Raw genomic sequence first — 17,998 nt, 5'->3', positions numbered from 1 at the left:
AAAGATTCTACAGTGTGACATTTAAGAAGTCTAAGAGGAAAATAGCATTCCACTTTGTTAAGCACTTCCAGTTGTTATCATGTGGGTTGTACACTGCAATATAAATGGCATCCATGGAATTCTGTATTGAGACGACTTTGATTATGACTTTAGGCATTTTAGATTTTAGACTTTCTACCAGTTGAAGACTCTGTTTTGGTGAGAACTTAAAATAATTCAAATGTCAGTTAAAATTAAAATCCTTGTGTAATGTTTATCCTCAAGTATTGGTTGAATATTAAAAATCACATGATTTTCTTACAGTGGTTTTTGGACCGCATGGCTGATGATGACTGGTGGCCAATGCAGATACTAATTAAGTGCCCTAATCAAATTGTGAGGCAGGTAAGAAAAATTTTCTTTGAAAAAGAAGTAGCTTTCAAGTTGATTACTCTGAATTTGCCCATGAATATACTTGAACCCAGCATTGAAAGCATTGAAAAAATTGACCTCTTACCACAAAAGTCACTTTGCTGTTATTTTCACCAGCCTCTTGGCAAATCAGCTATCATTCCATTCAAGTGTTAAAATAATTCACATTTCCAGGTTATGGGAAGATAGCTGTAACTGCCTGTTTTCTCAGTTATGTGTGTTGTACTCTGGGGACACAGGATCGATGTGTGATATGTGAATTGTACTGATACTTTTTCAGTTCCTTAGATGCTCTAACCATGGTAGGGTACGGTAATAGCCTTGAAAGTTAAATGAATAGTATTAATTTATTTCTGTGACAGATTCTGAACTATCACATGAATCAATTTATTTTTCTTAAACCAATGGAAAAGTTAACAAGAAAGAAAAAACATATATATCAACTTAGGATACAAAACCAAAATTTTAATCTGAAAGATGCTACTTTAAGTTATTCCTGATATATAATTCTTACAAAACTTTTTGATGTGTAAAATTTAGTGGTTTTTAGTCCTATTCCCAAACATGCAACTATTATCTGTCTATAATACCCTGAAAAGAAATCCCATACATATGAGCAGTCACTTCCATTTTATCCTGTTCATTCTCTTCAGCCCCTGGCCACCATTCATCTACTTTCTATCTCTATGGATTTGCCTATTTTCACCATTTCACTTGAAAAAAAATCACACAGTATGTGTTTTTTTGTGACTGGCATGTTGTGGCTTATATCCGTAATTTATTTCTTCTTACTGCAAAATAATATTCCATATATGAGATTTTGTTTCTCTATTCAGCAGTTGATGAACATCTGTGATGTTTCCACTTCTTTGCTAGTTTGAATAACACTGCTGTGAACATTCGGGTACAGATATTTGTTTGGACATATGTTTTCAGTTGTTTTGGATATATACATAGAAGTGAATTGCTGGGTTGTATGGTCACTATGTTTGACATTCTTAGAAACCTTCAGATTTTTTATCATCATGTCTGCACCTGTTTACATTCCCAGCAGCAATCTATGAAGGTTCCAGTTTTGCTGCATCTTCTTCAGCATTTGTTATCATCTTGATTTTAGCCATCCTCATGGGTGTGAAGGAGTATATCATGGTTTTGGTTTGTATTTCCTTTGGAAATAATGATATTGAGCATTTTTTCATATGCTTACTGGCTATTTGTATATCTTATTTAGCGAATTCTTAGACTTTTCTTTTAGCTGTACTGGCTGTTCATTGCAGCACACGGGGCTTCTCTAGTTGTGGCGTGCCGGCTCAGTATCCCGGCAGCATATGGAGTCTTAGTTCCCCAACAAGGAATCAAACCTGTGCCCCCTGCATTGGAAGGTATATTCTTACTACTGGACCACCAAGGAAGTCCCACCTCAGACATTTTTAATTCATTTTTTTTTTAATAAACTTAAATTGTTTTCTCTTAGTCACTGAGGTTCTGATAAGCAGATACCTTTCCCCAGTCCACTTTTCTGAAAGAAATGGATGCCAGGTTTCTTTCTTCTGTATCTCCACTAATAAAGAAGGTTTCATGAAGCTTTGTAGTTAGCAGTCTCTACTACTAATACCTATAGTTTATTGTTGCTTTTTCCATTATAAAACTGAACATTGCTTTTCAAGCTAACTCTACCTTTTTGTCCTCAGTCTGTAGTGGAGACTCCAGGAAAGATTTAGAATGTCAAAAGATAATCTGTGAGAAAAATATAAATGAGCAACAGAATTTTTGATCATGTTCATTTTTCAGTATCTTTGTTACCTGACATGATTTGTCTCTTAGGTTGTCATATCTTTTCACTTGTAGATGTTTCAGCGTTTGTGTATCCATGTAATTCAGAGACTTAGACCTGTGCACGCTCATCTCTATCTACAGCCAGGGATGGAAGATGGGTAAGAAGTATACCTTTTGAACTGAACATTTTAAGCTTTTTGATTACCTGCCTACAAAGTATTTTTAAATATCCACACTGAAATATTTAGGTTCTCCTGTTTTAAAAAGTCTATAATAATATAAATCAAGGAGGAAAATTTTTGTTTTACTTTTAATTGCATTTTCGAAATCCTCTACAGGGAACTTTGACTTAGTCTTTTTGTTTTGATTTCAGTGAGAGAGAACTGGAATCCAGTTGTTTGTATTGCTATAAGTGGTGGTATTCATAATTACAAAGATGATAAATTCAGATTTTAATATTTCTCCTCCCAGAATATCTATCCCCAGACTTCATAGTTTCTCTAAGATACATAAAATTATGTTTCAGGTCTGATGATATGGATGCTTCAGTAGAAGATATAGGTGGTCGTTCGTGTGTCACTCGATTTGTGAGAACTCTGTTATTAATTATGGAACACGGTGTAAAGCCTCACAGTAAACATCTTACAGAATATTTTGCTTTCCTTTATGAATTTGCCAAAATGGGTGAAGAAGAGGTGAGGCTGTATCTTATTTATTTTTGGTATTATATACTTATTTTTGGTATTTAAAACATAATTGTGTTTATATTTTTAAATCAATATTTTTGTTTTTAGAGCCAGTTTTTGCTTTCATTGCAAGCCATATCTACAATGGTACATTTTTACATGGGAACCAAAGGGCCTGAAAATGTAAGTACAGTTCTGCCTCATATCAGGGATATTTAGAGGCCATGGTTTCAAGTTGTACCATGGAAAGTTAATAGATTACAAGTCCCCTCTAGCCCTGATATTAGGAGAAGGCAATGGCAACCCACTCCAGTACTCTTGCCTGAAAAATCCCATGGATGGAGAAGCCTGGTAGGCGCAGTCCATGGGGTCGCTGAGTCGGGCACGACTGAGCAACTTCACTTTCACTTTCATGCATTGGAGAAGGAAATGGCACCCCACTCCAGTATTCTTGCCTGGAGAATCCCAGGGACAGAGGAGCCTAGTGGGCTGCCGTCTGTGGGGTCGCACACAGTCGGACACGACTAAAGCAAGTTAGTAGGAGTAGCAGCAGCAGCCCTGATATTAAATAATTTTAGGAGTTTGGTTGATATTTTTAATGGATCTAGTGAGAGAAGAAATAATCAAGTAATACATTTCACTGGTAAGGCCCGGAATCAAAACCAATAAGTTTAGCAAAATGACCATCACCTGCTTTAGTTTCCTGTCAGCATATTGTGTTTTGGTGAACGTTTTTTCTGACCACATTTTTAAAGCCCTTTGCTGTATTAAATTTGTAAGTCTTCCAAAAATTCAGGTAGCTAGTCTATTCATGATATTGAAAGTATTTCATCAATTGTATGTTGTTTGTAATGACCATATTCGATTGAATGCTCTATATGTTCTATCTTATTAAATTCTTGTTGCAACCCTAAGAGGTAAGTACTATTGTTATCTCCATTTTACAGACGGGGAACTTGAGGCATAAAGAAGTTAACTTATTTTAGATAACAGTGAGTTAGCATTTGATCCTTGATTAGACTCCTGAACAAAACTATTAGCCGCTATGCGGTCATGGTTCTCCAGATATATACTGTTGTTATCCAATTCTAGCCTAGGTGGTTACTTGTTCAGTATTGCATTTCAAACTTCTGATGAATATCTCTTTGACATACCTACTGTTTGGATTTTCTGAAAATTGCAAATATAGATTCCTTTATTTGTGTGACTGACATTTTTATTAAATACTTTTTTATCATATTCATATGAACTTTGATCCTGATTTATCTTCCACAGAACTTACCTATAAGAAAAAGTTATTATTAAAGAATTTATCTCTTTAGGTAAGGTAAATACTCACAGTATTGGGAATTATTGTTCTTTACAGCTCTGCCTGTTAAATCTAAAATTGTCCTGAGTGTCATTTAGACTTTTAAAGTTAGGGTTAGGCCTTTGAGTGTTATTTTTCATGATACATATTCCTGGCACCATCTACCCTGCATTGTTGTATAAAATAATGAAGCTATTTGCTGTCAACCTAATGTTAAAAAGCGAATATATTAAAAATGAATTGTGTTTATGTTCTAGCCTCAAGTTGAAGTGTTGTCAGAGGAAGAAGGAGAAGAGGAGGAGGAGGAAGAAGATATACTCTCTCTGGCAGAAGAGAAATACAGGCCAGCTGCCCTTGAAAAAATGATAGCTTTAGTTGCTCTTTTGGTTGAACAGTCTCGCTCAGAAAGGTGAAATGTTTCAACATTCAAAATGCTTAAAGCATGTTTGGTTTTATTCTTTTTAAAGATAATTGTTTTATCATTCTTAATTCAGTGGCTTTTGTTACTTAATTTTTTTAAAATAATAACATGATTCATCAACTCTTGTAGCATAAGTATTTCAGTCCTTTGTACCAAACTTTTACCTTGCCTCTGAGTCATGTTAGAAATATACATTGAAGAAATATACAGTAAAATATCTAGCAAAATTATATGTGCATTCATCTTTTAACCTAGCAACCCCACTTCTGGGATTCTGTTCCCAAAATACAGAAAGATGTATATTTATTGAAGCAGTGTTTATAAACAGCAAAAGACTGAAAATGTCCACAAAGATGGGACTAGTTGAAGAAACAGCATCCCCTCTATAAGAGTACTCCATTGCAGAAAAAAGAAGAATATGGAATCTGTATATTACCATGAAGAGATCTTCAGGATAGATATTACTAAGGTGAAAAAAATGAAGGTGGACAAAAGTATATATAGAATACTATTTTTTTTCTTTTGGGCCGCATGGTTTGGCTTGCAGGATCCCCGAGTCCTAACCATTGGACTGCCAAAAAATTCCCTGTAGTATGCTACTTTTTAAGACAGGGGAGGCTGAGAGAGAGAAAATGCGTGAATGTGTGTGTGTGTGTGTGTGTGTGTGTGTGTGTGTGCGCGCGCGCGCGCGTGTGTTCATTTGTGCGTGTGTGCACACACAACCAAGCCTCATTATACATGGATCTCCAATTTGCAAATTTGCCTACTTAACTAAAATTTATGTGTAATCCCCAAATCAATACTTGTGAAGTTTTATATTCATTTGTGGATTACAGAATGTACCAAAAATTTGGAGTTGATGTGACAACACACTTCCCCAGCTGAGGTCAGATGTTGTGACACTATGCCTTCTTGTTTCAGTTCTCATATTGTAAACAAACTTTTTTGCAGTATGTGCCACATTTTTCACATTTATGCTCTTTGTTTGGTCATTTGGCTGTTTAAAAATGGTCCTAAGCATAGTGCCAAGTGCTATCTAGTTTGTTCCAAAGTTCAAGAATGTGCTAATGGTCAACATTAAATCAGGTGTCTTGAAACAGAAGCACACATACGAAACAAGGTAACATATTGATTTATCAATGAAAATGTTATGACCCCGAGGTTCACAGGAACAAACTGTGTGTTTTCCCTGTAAGCAATGATTTGGTGTTCACTCATTCATTGTTTGCATCTCCGTATAGAGCATAAGTACTGCAAATGACAAGAATTGAGGTTTTTTTTTTTTTAATTGAAGACTAAGTTTTTAAAAATAAACTTTAAAAACAAGTTTCCAGTGGTTGGGGGGAGGAGAAAACAGACTGGAGGGGACAGGAATGGAAGTTTGACTTCTTTGAATGTAGTATGTTGTTTTGTTTTTTAGATTTATTTTTGGAATCATGTAAATGTTTTATATAATTACAAACTTAATAAAATGCAGTCCCTAAAAATCAAAAGCAGACTGAAATAAATGAGACTAACTGTATATTGAGTTGGTGACATAAACATTGGAGAAGAATTAATTAAAGTGACTTTAGAACACATTGATTTAACTGTAATTTTTAGTGGTATGTACTTGAAAGACAAAAATTGTAAAATTACCTTAAAGTGTTTTGCTAATTATATTGTTAGTATTAATATAATTAGAATTATTATTCTGAAACTATGTTATAGAATAAAGTAAATAGATAATTGTTAACATCATTAGAAACCAAGATTTTCAGAAAAAGAAAGGAGAAATATCAATATAAAATTGTAGAATGTTTATTTATCTTCTTTAACACTAAATTTGAATTTGGCAATATCAGTAGAGTTCATGGTATATTTTGTCTTAAGCAAACAAAAAATGTATTATGTATCTCCATTTTCTGAAAACATCTAGAAACTCTGTCCAACCCAAAATCAATGAGTGCCACTGGCATCTAGATATCATTTACCACTGAAAAAAAAAATCAAGGTTCCTTAGGAAAATGGCCAGTTCCAGGTTTTGGGCAAGAAATGAATGGGAAGCCTTGAACATTTTGTCATTTTGGAAAGCAGGGAGGCTATCAAAGACTGCTGGGGTCGTGTTAAAAGGTCTCAAGAGTCAACTTGAAGTATCTACTGGTCACAGACTGGACAACTTGAACATCAGTAATAACAAGAAGTAAACTACAAGTGGACTAAAACATGTCACGGATGTTTACATCCATGAGTTCATAATGATACCTAAAAGCAAAATTTTAAAAATTATTGCTAACCTTTGGACTATATTCAGAAACCAAATGATAATTTCGAAAGCATATTAATAAAGGAACAGTATCAAGTGTTTATCTTACCTGCAAGAATTATACTTCATGGCAACCAGATTGTAAATGAGACATGCTCGTCGTCATAGAGGTATTTGAGCTAATAAATGACCAGGTAGTGCTGGAATTGGGATACTAGTATTTTGCATCCCAAATGAAATAATGGATCTAGGAAATGATCGTTGTGGGCTGAAAACATTAGAAAAAGAGGGACAACTTTTCACTGTGCCTCGTGATGAAAGTTCTTACCACTGCTTACAAGGTATTCTTAATTAAAAAGTCAAACCTAGATCTGATCAAGTTTCTGGGTTTAATTACCAGTTTACAGGAAATATGGGGACAGAGGAATATGTTAAAACAACACAGTGAGGATATAATCAGTAAGATGGAAATGTGGGAAATTCTACACGACAAATCACCTACTTTTCAGCAGATTAAATTACAAGATAAAGACAAAATCGGAGGGGAAACCAGTTGTCTAAAAGAGATTTAAAAGACATTTCAACCAGTGGCAACAGAGGACTTTATTTGTATCCTGATTCAAACAGATTATAACTTTTTTTATTAGAAACTTGAGGAAATTGTACATTGACTGGATCTTGTATGATAATAAGGAATTTTAATTTAGGTGTGAATAATAGTAGTGTTACATTTTTGAAGTTTATGTTTGAGATATATATTGATTTATGGGCTCAGTGATAACAATATCTGAGTTGTTTCAGAATAGTTCAAATTGATTAAGTAGGAGGTACAAATAAAACAACACTGACCATGAGTTGGTAATTTGACTGTTGGGATGCTTACACTATTTTTGCATGTGTTTGAAATTTTATTTACTGAGTTGAAGAAATATGCAGTAATTTTAAACTTGAAAGTGAAATTCTTTATTTCTTCAAAGTTTGCTTTGTTTTAAAGATCCTCATGTCAGAAAAGCTCTCTAAATTAAATCCATCCTAGTGCACGAACATATTGAGTTAATTAAATAGAAATAAAATAGATTTGGACTTCTATATATAAATCTTGGAATTTTGAAAAATTGTCCAAAAGGTGTCTAATGAACAAATCTAGCTAGCAGAAAGTTCAAAAACCATTTTATGATGGTGTCTTGGTATACTTGTAACTGAATCAACAATGTTGTTATGTATCATGACTCAAATGGCTCTAAATTAGTAGAGAGGAAAGAAAAACTTATTTCCACTAATGTTTTCTTTCAGGCATTTGACATTGTCACAGACTGACATGGCGGCATTAACAGGAGGAAAGGTAATACTTTCTTAATATTTAGACCAGTTGATAATCCCCAGAATAACAAAACAGTTCTTAAACGAACAACTTTTGCTTTTGACAGGGATTTCCCTTCTTGTTTCAACATATTCGCGATGGCATCAATATAAGACAGACTTGTAATCTGATTTTCAGCCTTTGTCGATACAATAATCGACTTGCAGAACATGTAAGTACTGAGAAACAGTCAAAGTTTTTTGGTAATTTTTGGAAGAATATTCTGAAATTCTCCACCCCCCTCTTTTTTTTGTTTTAGATTGTATCTATGCTTTTCACATCAATAGCAAAATTGACTCCTGAGGTATGTAGACATTTGTTAATTCATGTTTTTCAAATTACTGTGAGCACTGACCATGCTTTCAGATGAACCTTTCTAACTGTTCTTGAGGAAAAGTCTATCAAGGCTTCCCCTGTAATATAGTAACCTATTTTAAACTATATAACTTGAATAAATTGAATTACCTCTTCATATCTTATCACAAATGTCATTTTCCCAGTTAAATTAACATATAATTCTAACATATCAGTGTGTCACCTAGGTACTAAGCTTTAAAGTTGTTTGGTTTGAAGCATATATCATATTGTGCCTTGTAAGAAAGTGAACTAAACTAAAATTCTGCTTAGGTGGATAAGTATGTATTTTTTTCAAAATGTAAATGTTATAGCTACTTTGAGAATACATTTCAAATATTAATAGGAATTCTACCTCAGCGAGCAAAAGTTGCTACAGGAAACTTTTAATCTAAAATTTTCTATCAACATGGTTGTCTCATTAACTAGAGTTTCTTTTTCCCCCTAAATTGACATCCAGAAAACTGCGTTTTCTGTTACATGTGCCTCCCATGCAGTTGGCACTGTATCCTGAGCTCATCCTGCTGCTTTATGATAGTTCAGGTTCATATGTATGAGTACTAATCTCTATAAACTAATATATCACATTTAAATGTGATCTGTAAAGGAGTTACATTTGTTTTCTAGTGAAAGTAATTGATTCACCATCTCTAAATATGCAGTCATGTATGTGTCTTATAGGCAGCCAATCCTTTCTTTAAATTGTTGACTATGCTAATGGAGTTTGCTGGTGGACCTCCAGGAATGCCTCCCTTTGCATCTTACATTCTGCAGAGGATATGGGAGGTAAGTCTTGTAGATGTTCTAGTATTTATTTTTCTAACACAATCACTCCCATTTTAAGTACTAGTTTCTTCTTGCTTGGGAAACTCAAAATGGTTTTAGTAAGTCACAGGTCAAGAGAAGAAAAGATGCTTTAGACAGAAGATCTAGAGGAAGAAGAGTTCCTGACTAGTTGGTATCTCAGATGTTTAAAGACTTTCTTGTAGAATCGTAAACAACCTTTAGTCCATATGAGGTTCTCATTCCCCTACTCTCAAAGATGCCATGAAGTGGTAGAAGCCCTAGAAATAAAAACTAGCTGCTTTCAGTAGTTGATAGAAAGTACAGAGGAAGCACCAACCACTACCTTTCTTCCAGAATTACTGCTGAGGTTACAGTTTCTTACTGAGTGTTGCAAAGGCCCACTCGCTGGACCAGGGGCTAGGTGGACTTTTTCTCTTGATAGGCCAGATAGTAAATATTTTAGGTTTTGTGGGCCATATGGTCTCTGTCAACCACTGAACTGCTGTTTTACCATAAAATCAGCCATAGACAAAATATAAATGAGTGGGCATGGCTGTGTTCCAATACAAACTCAAAAACAAGCAAACCACAGAATTTGTCCTGCGATCCATAATTTTCCAACCTTTGCTCTAGATTCTTAGATTTCCTGTTTCCAGGAAAAAAATCTTTCCAGCAGTATACTGAGCTAGTTTTCATTTTCAATTACAGTAGCAGATTGGTCAAACAATAAGAAAAGTAAAGATGGAAACTTCAGGGAATTAAAGCACTTTAATGTATACTTTTAAAAAATTTTAATTTTATTTATTTTTGTCTATGCTGGGTTCTTATTGCTGCACAGGCTTTTCTCTAGTTGTGGCAAGCAGGGGCTACTCTCTAGTTGTGGTGTGAGGGCTTCTCATTGCAGTGCCTTCTCTTGTTGCTGAGCATAGGCTCTAGAACATCTGGACTTTGGTAGTTGCAACATGTGAGCTCAGCAGTTGCAGCTCCCAGGCTCTAGAGCACAAAGTGTCATAGTTGTGCTGCAAAGGCTTAGTTGCTCTGTGGCATGTGTGATCTTCCCCGACCAGGGATTGAACCCATGTCATCTGCACTGTCAGGCAGACTCCCATCCACTGTACCACCAAGAAAGCCCTGAAAACACTTTTAAATAAGTTTGTAAACTTAAGACCTAAAAGTCATTGGGTTTCTCTTATTGGTCCTTTGCTAGAATCCTTGGTTAATATAATTTGATTTTGTAAACTATTGAGAAATACTCTTCGAACATATTCCTGTTAATAAAAATAAATTGCTTTAAAAATGGGAGGAAAAAAAACATGAATGTGAAACTTCTTTCAGATTCTAGTTTTCAGGAAACTATTTTAGCTTTAAAGTGTCTAAGGTATATACCAAAAGTAAGTTTGAAAGAGTAACTGCTCATTCACTTAGACTTATATTCTGTTCTTGTCATTTTACTTGTAGGTGATTGAATACAATCCTTCTCAGTGTCTGGATTGGTTGGCAGTGCAGACACCCCGAAACAAACTGGCACACAGCTGGGTTCTACAGAATATGGAAAACTGGGTTGAGCGGTTTCTTTTGGCTCACAATTATCCTAGAGTCAGAACTTGTAAGTCAAATATTAAGAATTTAACAAACCATTTGTTGTTCCAAGTTTTGTTTTTAAGGTGATTACAGTATGCTCATTGTATATAATGCAAAAAGACTCTTAGAGATACAGTTTGTTTATTTTTGAGATAGTTTTAAAGGCCAAAGTTTTATTAGTATTGAAAACCTATGACAATATTTTACAAATATCTGTAATTTTCTTTTAAGTATAGGAAACTGTCTTTTCTTGGGTGACATCACCACCACTACTATCATTTTTGTTTCCTTTTTTGGTAGAGCCACAAAAGCATGATCAGCGTTAGTGAAGAGAGTAAAGGATCAGAAAATCTTGTCTTAAAAATAACTTGAAAAGGCTAAGAGTAAAAGTAGCAATAAAAACAGTACAAGCTGAGAGAAAATATTCTCTAAAGTTATGGGAGTTAAATGATGACTATCTTTATTGTATCCAGGCCAGAAGGGAATAAGCAAAGATCTTGGAAGATAGATGGACAAATAGCAAAAATAGATATTTCACATAATAGGAAACTGCTCATAAATACACACAGAGTGTTTTATTTTGATAGTATTAAATAAAAATCAAGTGGTTCATTCTTAAAAATTCTTTAATCATTCAATTTAGTCATTAAAATTGTATTACCTAGTTTTCTGTTGAGAGCTCAAACAATGAGTGACACTCTGATAGCAGCAAGCACATTGAATACCCAGATCCATGTTTTTGAATAACATTTCTAGTAAAATGAATCACAGTTCCTGGGAGAAATGGCTGATTATAGGACTGGGGCAGGGAATAAACAAGATGAGTCTGGAGCATCTTGTGGAACCAGAAAGTAATGAAGTGGTCCAAAAACAATGATGAGGCTATGTTGAAGGGACATAGAACCAACCTGAAGATCTCCCAGCAATTTAGGTCGAAAAATAATTAACATAGCACTGAATCGTAATCCAAAGTATAAAATAAATGTCCATGAGTCCATGCTAATACAAATAAATGATTGAATAAACAAATAAATGAGGAGGCACATCCCCTATACAGAAGAATTCCAAATCATTTTTGTATCTTTCCCCTCCAAAGGTGGAGTGTAATTTCATAACCTTTGAGTATCAGCTTTAGTGTCTTGCTTTCAAAGAACAGAGTATTAGGGATAGAGAAAATAACTTTTTAAGTGAAAAAACTTGACAAACATTAACTCTGGCAGGTAATTAAGGTTAAAAGCGTCACTGATAAGTCATACTGATAGCATGTGCCCTTGGTATAATGAGATACAAGGAGCACTTCATAATGTGGTTTTCCTCCCCATATCCTATAACCTGAGTCTACTCACAATAGACATCACATAAACTCATTTGAGGAACATTCTACAAGAATACTGGACCACTACTCAAAACTACTGTGTTCTTCAAAAGAAAGTCTGACAAAGTGTCACAGTCAAGAGGAGGTTAAGGAAACATGACATCTGAATCTGGTGTATCCTAAATGAGATCTTAGAAGCAGAAGAACATTAGGACAAAACCATTAAAATCGAAAGTATGGGATTGAGTTGATAGTAGTGTGCCAGTGTTGGAACACTACAAGTGTGCTGTAGTAATAATGTCACAGAGGAAGTGGGAGAACGTGTGTCAGTCATGGGCACACATGGATTGGCAGTGGTGCTCTGCTCGTAGGCTTTTTTTTCCTGTCAGTTTAGGCAACACCACAGTAATGGGATATTTGTAAGAGTGGACACATATGCTCGTTGGTGTTTATGTCCTGACTCCGGACCATAAAACAATTAAAAACCTATGTTGAACCGCCTTTCCTCCCCCCCCACCCAAAAAAAAAGGGGAAGGAAAAGCTTTTTACCTAGTTGGTACACCTAACATACATAATAGTGCTGAAGAAAGCATTTTATACATTGCAGTGACTTTGTAAGTTAATATTATCCTTCTAAAATGCAGTTTAGCACAGAGAAATACTTGTAAATCCTACAAAATTGTAAAGAATAACTGTTTAAAATGTTTAGAGAAAAGAAAAATGGAGACATGATAGGTGCCCTAGAATAGTTGAGTTACCTCATGGAAATGGAAGTTTTATTATAAGTTCTCTAGAACTGGGAGTTCTTAAGTTATATTCTAGCAAGGCAGTTTTTAGAAAGATGGTCTGTTCTTTCATACTGACCTTTTGTGTTTTCTCTCTAGCAGAACTTACCTTTTAATTTAAAAGCATGGAACTTTTATAGAAATAAGTAGATGGTTAAGTATCTGATAAAACAAAATGTTAATTATAGAATTTATGTGGTGGGTCCATGGGTCATTTATTTGGTAGAGTGTTTTCAACCTTTCAGGGTATTTGAGATTTTTTTTCACAATAAAATATTGGGTTAAAAATTTAACTTAAACTGAATAATTTCTTTAATCAAAAATTTTTTTCTCAATTGCAGTTTTATACAGAATTATTCAAGATGACACCTACATGCCAAGTTTTTATATTTGAAATATATACCAAATTGAGCCTAACTGAAACAGACTAACCAGAGCAGTGTATAGTTAGTTGATAAATATATAGAAAATGGAGTGTTGCGCAAAAGTCTAATTTGAAGTAAATCTGTAAAAGAGTATACAGTTAATTTAGAAACCTTAACATCATTTGCTTTGGCAGTACAAAGGAAGTTATCAAGTTATAGGTAGAATAGTGGAAGACAGAATTAGTAGGTGTATTGAAAAGGGCTGTGCTAAGCTGTTAGATGCCTTGAGAAGGTTCTGTATTGAATGTTGGTAAGATAAACTCATGAGTCTGACAATCAGTGTTTGAATTCCATTTCTGCCATACTGTGTAAAATTGGGTTGTCTTAATATTTTAAGTCTGAGTAAAAGTGGAGATAATAAAAGTAATACCAAGTACATAAAGCTGTGTTGTTAAATTTAAGAATTTGATAAATTTTAGCAGTTCTTGTTTTTGTTACCATTATCATTGTCATCATCATCATCATTTCTCAAGGTCAAAATCTGGGCCCCCCTCTTTTTATCTGTGTGATCTTGGTCTTTGCTTCTCCAAGATTCAAATTTTCCAGTGTATCATCACTTAGGTCCAGAATGATTGTGTGGATTTAATAAGATAATATTTATAAAGTACCTAGCTCATACTACTTTTACAGATGGACTCAACTAATGAGTCATCCTCTCAGAATTATACCATAGGCTTAATAACATTTTTCAGTTATGTTGAAGGAAGGGATTCTTTTCTTTGCATGCAGGGTTAGCCTAGAAGACTTCTAAAGATTTTCCAAAGATGGTGTTCTCTAATTGGCATATGTATATATAATCTTTATACTACAAAATTCTTTTAGATAAATCTCATTCTATTTTTATAATGTAAGTTTACCGTTATCTACAAAATAATACTATTTTGTAGTAATTGATAAGGAAGAAGAAAACTAAGGCCTTAAATTAAAGATTTGACCCTGTCAGACAGCATAGGTCTTCTGGCCCCAAATGCTGTGTTCTTCCTGTTAAACTGTGTTATTCCCTGAGAAGAAATAAAATGATAAAACAAATGGGAAAATTCTGTATCTTGGGAAAGCTAAACAAAAGAGGTTTAAAACTTTCTAGTAGTTACTGCAGTTGTTGTCACCACTTAAAAATAGTAGTGACAGAATGGAAGGCGTCTGGTTTTGTCATTCCTTGGGAATCTTTCTCTGGTACGAGTGGTAGAGCAGAAAGATATTAAAAGAGATGTTCATGTCTCTTTAATTTTTATTCATTTTGATTTTTACAGGGAAGAGTGGTTTTGTGTTTAATGACTGCTCTTCAGTCTATTTCATATCTTACAAACATCTGACAGTTTTGTTTTACATTTTATAGCTGCAGCTTATCTTCTGGTGTCCCTTATACCAAGCAATTCATTCCGCCAGATGTTCCGGTCAACAAGGTCTTTGCACATCCCAACCCGTGACCTTCCACTCAGTCCAGACACAACAGTAGTCCTACACCAGGTCTACAACGTGCTCCTTGGTTTGCTCTCAAGAGCCAAACTTTATGTTGATGCTGCTGTTCATGGCACTACAAAGCTAGTGCCCTATTTTAGCTTTATGACTTACTGTTTAATTTCCAAAACTGAGAAGCTGATGTTTTCCACATATTTCATGGATTTGTGGAACCTTTTCCAGCCTAAACTTTCTGAGCCAGCAATAGCTACAAATCACAATAAACAGGCTTTGCTTTCGTTTTGGTACAATGTGTGTGCTGACTGTCCAGAGAATATCCGCCTTATTGTTCAGAACCCAGTGGTAACCAAGAACATTGCCTTCAATTACATCCTTGCCGACCACGATGATCAGGATGTGGTGCTTTTCAACCGCGGGATGCTGCCTGCCTACTATGGCATTCTGAGGCTCTGCTGTGAGCAGTCTCCTGCGTTTACACGACAGCTGGCTTCTCACCAGAACATCCAGTGGGCCTTTAAGAATCTTACACCACATGCCAGCCAATACCCTGGAGTGAGTAGAACGACCACTCTTGTATCTGTATCCTCAAATTAATTGGAAATGCCTGTTTTTCCCCTTCCGGGGTGTAGTGACAAAATATGGGAGTATAGTCTAATTAACTGTTCTTAAAGGTGTATTGTTTCCTTGACTATATTTGTAAGATGTTGTTATAAAATTGATAAGTGGGGAAAAAACTGATAAGTGTATAGATCATTTTTTTTAGTTTGATGATTGAAATTTTCTCTCTAATGGAACTTATCTATGTTAATTTGTGGTTTTGTTAATGAGTCTTTTAAATATACCTAATCAGAAAATTCAGCTTTGTGGTATAGTTTTAAGGAAGAGAGTATTTACTATTTAGATATTTATTATCAAGATGTACATGCTTTGCTAAGCTGTGAGCTAGACAATATTTTCTTAGCTGAAAATGTTCCCTAGGGTTTTTTGTTTTTTGGTTTCTTTGTTCACGTTTGCTTGCTGGGTTGCTCAGTTGTGTCTGGCTCTTTGCAACCTCATGGACAATTCTCCAGGCAAGAACACTAGAGTGGATTGCCATTCCCTTCTCCAGGGGATCTTCCCGATCCAGGGATCAAACCCAGGTCTCCTGCATTGCAGGCAGATTCGTTATCATCTGAGCCACCAGGGAAGCCCATTCACTTGTTCACATTACATTCAAGTGAATGAAATGGTTAAGAGGTGGGCCTGTCAGAATACAAATATATACCATCTAAGTCTTATTCCTTTTTCTTTCCAGACTATAGGTTTTATATTAAAGTTTCCTCTCTCCATGTTAGGCTGTCATTCTTGGATATTTCTTTCCATTATTGCTTCTTACTCTTTGTTGTAAACTCAAGTTTACACCAAGAGGGTATAAATCTGGGAAGGAGGTCAGAACCCTTTTTCAAGCTGTTGTCAACCCAAAGGCCGTAAACTGCTAATAGGAGAAATTCTTTGCTAAATGGGAGGTGATGGGAGTGTAGAAGAAGGAACTTTTTCAAGATTTACTTAAAAGCTCAATCAAATGACTGTAGTAAATGGTATTTTAAATATTGGCATCCTTGAATTGGGTGCTGTACTTTTTTCCTGTTGAAGGAATGAAGGACCTTAATTGTCCTTTAGACATAATATAGTGAATTGTTTTTCTCACCCAGAAAGAATAACCTAATTTTTTGTCAAGAAAGTTAGAATGCCTGTAATAAAGAAAGTGAATATATTAAGTACCAAAAGTGTTTCATCATCAGGTGACTTGAACTGGATCATCTGTCAGTCTGGAAAGATCACTCTAAATATTGCCACAAAGAGTTTCTAAAAAACAGTATTCAGGTGTAATTGAGGTGTGTGAAATCTTTGTGACAAAGTAATAATTTCTCATTTAAAAGGGACAAAAGATTGGCATTGCGTCTCTGGAACATACATTTGACATTGCAAAACTAGTAATTTAAATAGTTTTAGGACTAAAGTTGAACTGTATTTACTTGTAGTTTTTAATCTTGAAATTCTATTTTAAGATAATTTTCTTCCAGTGAGTAATATATTAAATTTTTAAAATAGAATCCATTGCTAATTTTTTAATTGTTTATGAATGCCACTGCAATTTAAGTTAATTTGTATAATTTTAAGAGCTAGCTAAATGAGCACAACACTTACAAATGAGAAACAGATACTGTAAAATGTTATAGGGCTAAAAGGTCATCACTATGCTTTTTACCCTTTTCAGGCAGTAGAAGAACTATTTAACCTGATGCAACTGTTCATAGCTCAGAGGCCAGATATGAGAGAAGAAGAATTAGAAGATATTAAACAGTTTAAGAAAACAACCATAAGTTGTTACTTACGTTGCTTAGATGGCCGCTCCTGCTGGACTACTTTAATAAGGTAAAAAGATATTTTTTGATGTTTTTTTGTTTTTCAAAGTAAGGGAACATCATTTTGACACTTAAAGAGAAATAATTTAAATTGTTTATAAGTGAAAGTTTACCAGTTCTTTAAGGTTATTGGGAAAGCATTTAAACCTCTTGACACTTAGGCAGACTTTGTATTTTGAGAGTTAGCTGGCTGCTTTTGAATAGTTTTTATTTTGATTTGGATTGTCTCTGTGTGTTTTATCAGAATCATTAGGGTTAGAAGGAACCTTAATGTATGATCTTCCACCTAAAGCTTGAATCCTTCTCTCTTGGCAGTTCATCCTAACTTACGCTTGGACAGTTCAGTTCTAGAGGCCTCTAGATAGCTTACTCCATCTCTGAATAAATTTCACTGTTAAGATACTTTTCTTTTATTTAGCCCAGATCTATCTTTTTTAACTATAGGAATTAGCCAAAATAACAAAACATCATCTTTACAGTTAATTGTTCAGAGCTCAGAAATTATACTGAATAGCTATAAAGGAACTGCTACAAATTCCCTTTAACTGTAGAAATAAAGTCTATATTAACTTCTTTTCTGTGTATTGCATCTGAGACTTGGGACTGACGTCTTTTATTAGACACACATTTTTTTGGCAGTACTCTCTTGAACACTGTAGAATCTTAAGGTAATCAACCCACAATAGATGAGGTTATCTTCTTCAGAAAACTTTAAAGTTT

General features: G+C 34.6%; 1 protein-coding gene across 4 annotated transcripts in view; it reads left to right on the top strand.

Annotated features, from left to right (window-relative positions):
- Window positions 1-17,998, top strand: part of USP34 (ubiquitin specific peptidase 34) — a 219,721-nt gene that overhangs the window by 183,004 nt on the left and 18,719 nt on the right. For all 4 annotated transcript variants that reach the window (XR_005718281.1, XM_040223999.1, XM_040223998.1 and 1 more), the window contains 12 exons: window positions 304-384; window positions 2,260-2,345; window positions 2,714-2,882; window positions 2,982-3,056; window positions 4,440-4,591; window positions 8,142-8,190; window positions 8,276-8,380; window positions 8,468-8,512; window positions 9,244-9,348; window positions 10,807-10,954; window positions 14,791-15,425; window positions 17,131-17,288. Coding sequence is in view for 3 of the 4 variants with exons in the window: in XM_040223999.1 (XP_040079933.1) it covers window positions 304-384; window positions 2,260-2,345; window positions 2,714-2,882; window positions 2,982-3,056; window positions 4,440-4,591; window positions 8,142-8,190; window positions 8,276-8,380; window positions 8,468-8,512; window positions 9,244-9,348; window positions 10,807-10,954; window positions 14,791-15,425; window positions 17,131-17,288 (1,808 nt within the window). In the remaining variant the exon portion in view is untranslated. The remainder of the gene's footprint in view (window positions 1-303; window positions 385-2,259; window positions 2,346-2,713; window positions 2,883-2,981; window positions 3,057-4,439; window positions 4,592-8,141; window positions 8,191-8,275; window positions 8,381-8,467; window positions 8,513-9,243; window positions 9,349-10,806; window positions 10,955-14,790; window positions 15,426-17,130; window positions 17,289-17,998) is intronic.

This window comes from Oryx dammah, unplaced genomic scaffold (assembly GCF_014754425.2).
Source record: "Oryx dammah isolate SB20612 unplaced genomic scaffold, SCBI_Odam_1.1 HiC_scaffold_25, whole genome shotgun sequence".
Classification (NCBI taxonomy): domain Eukaryota; kingdom Metazoa; phylum Chordata; class Mammalia; order Artiodactyla; family Bovidae; genus Oryx; species Oryx dammah.
The sequence above is the reverse complement of the archived record's forward strand: the minus strand, read 5'-3'. Positions and strand labels throughout refer to the sequence as shown.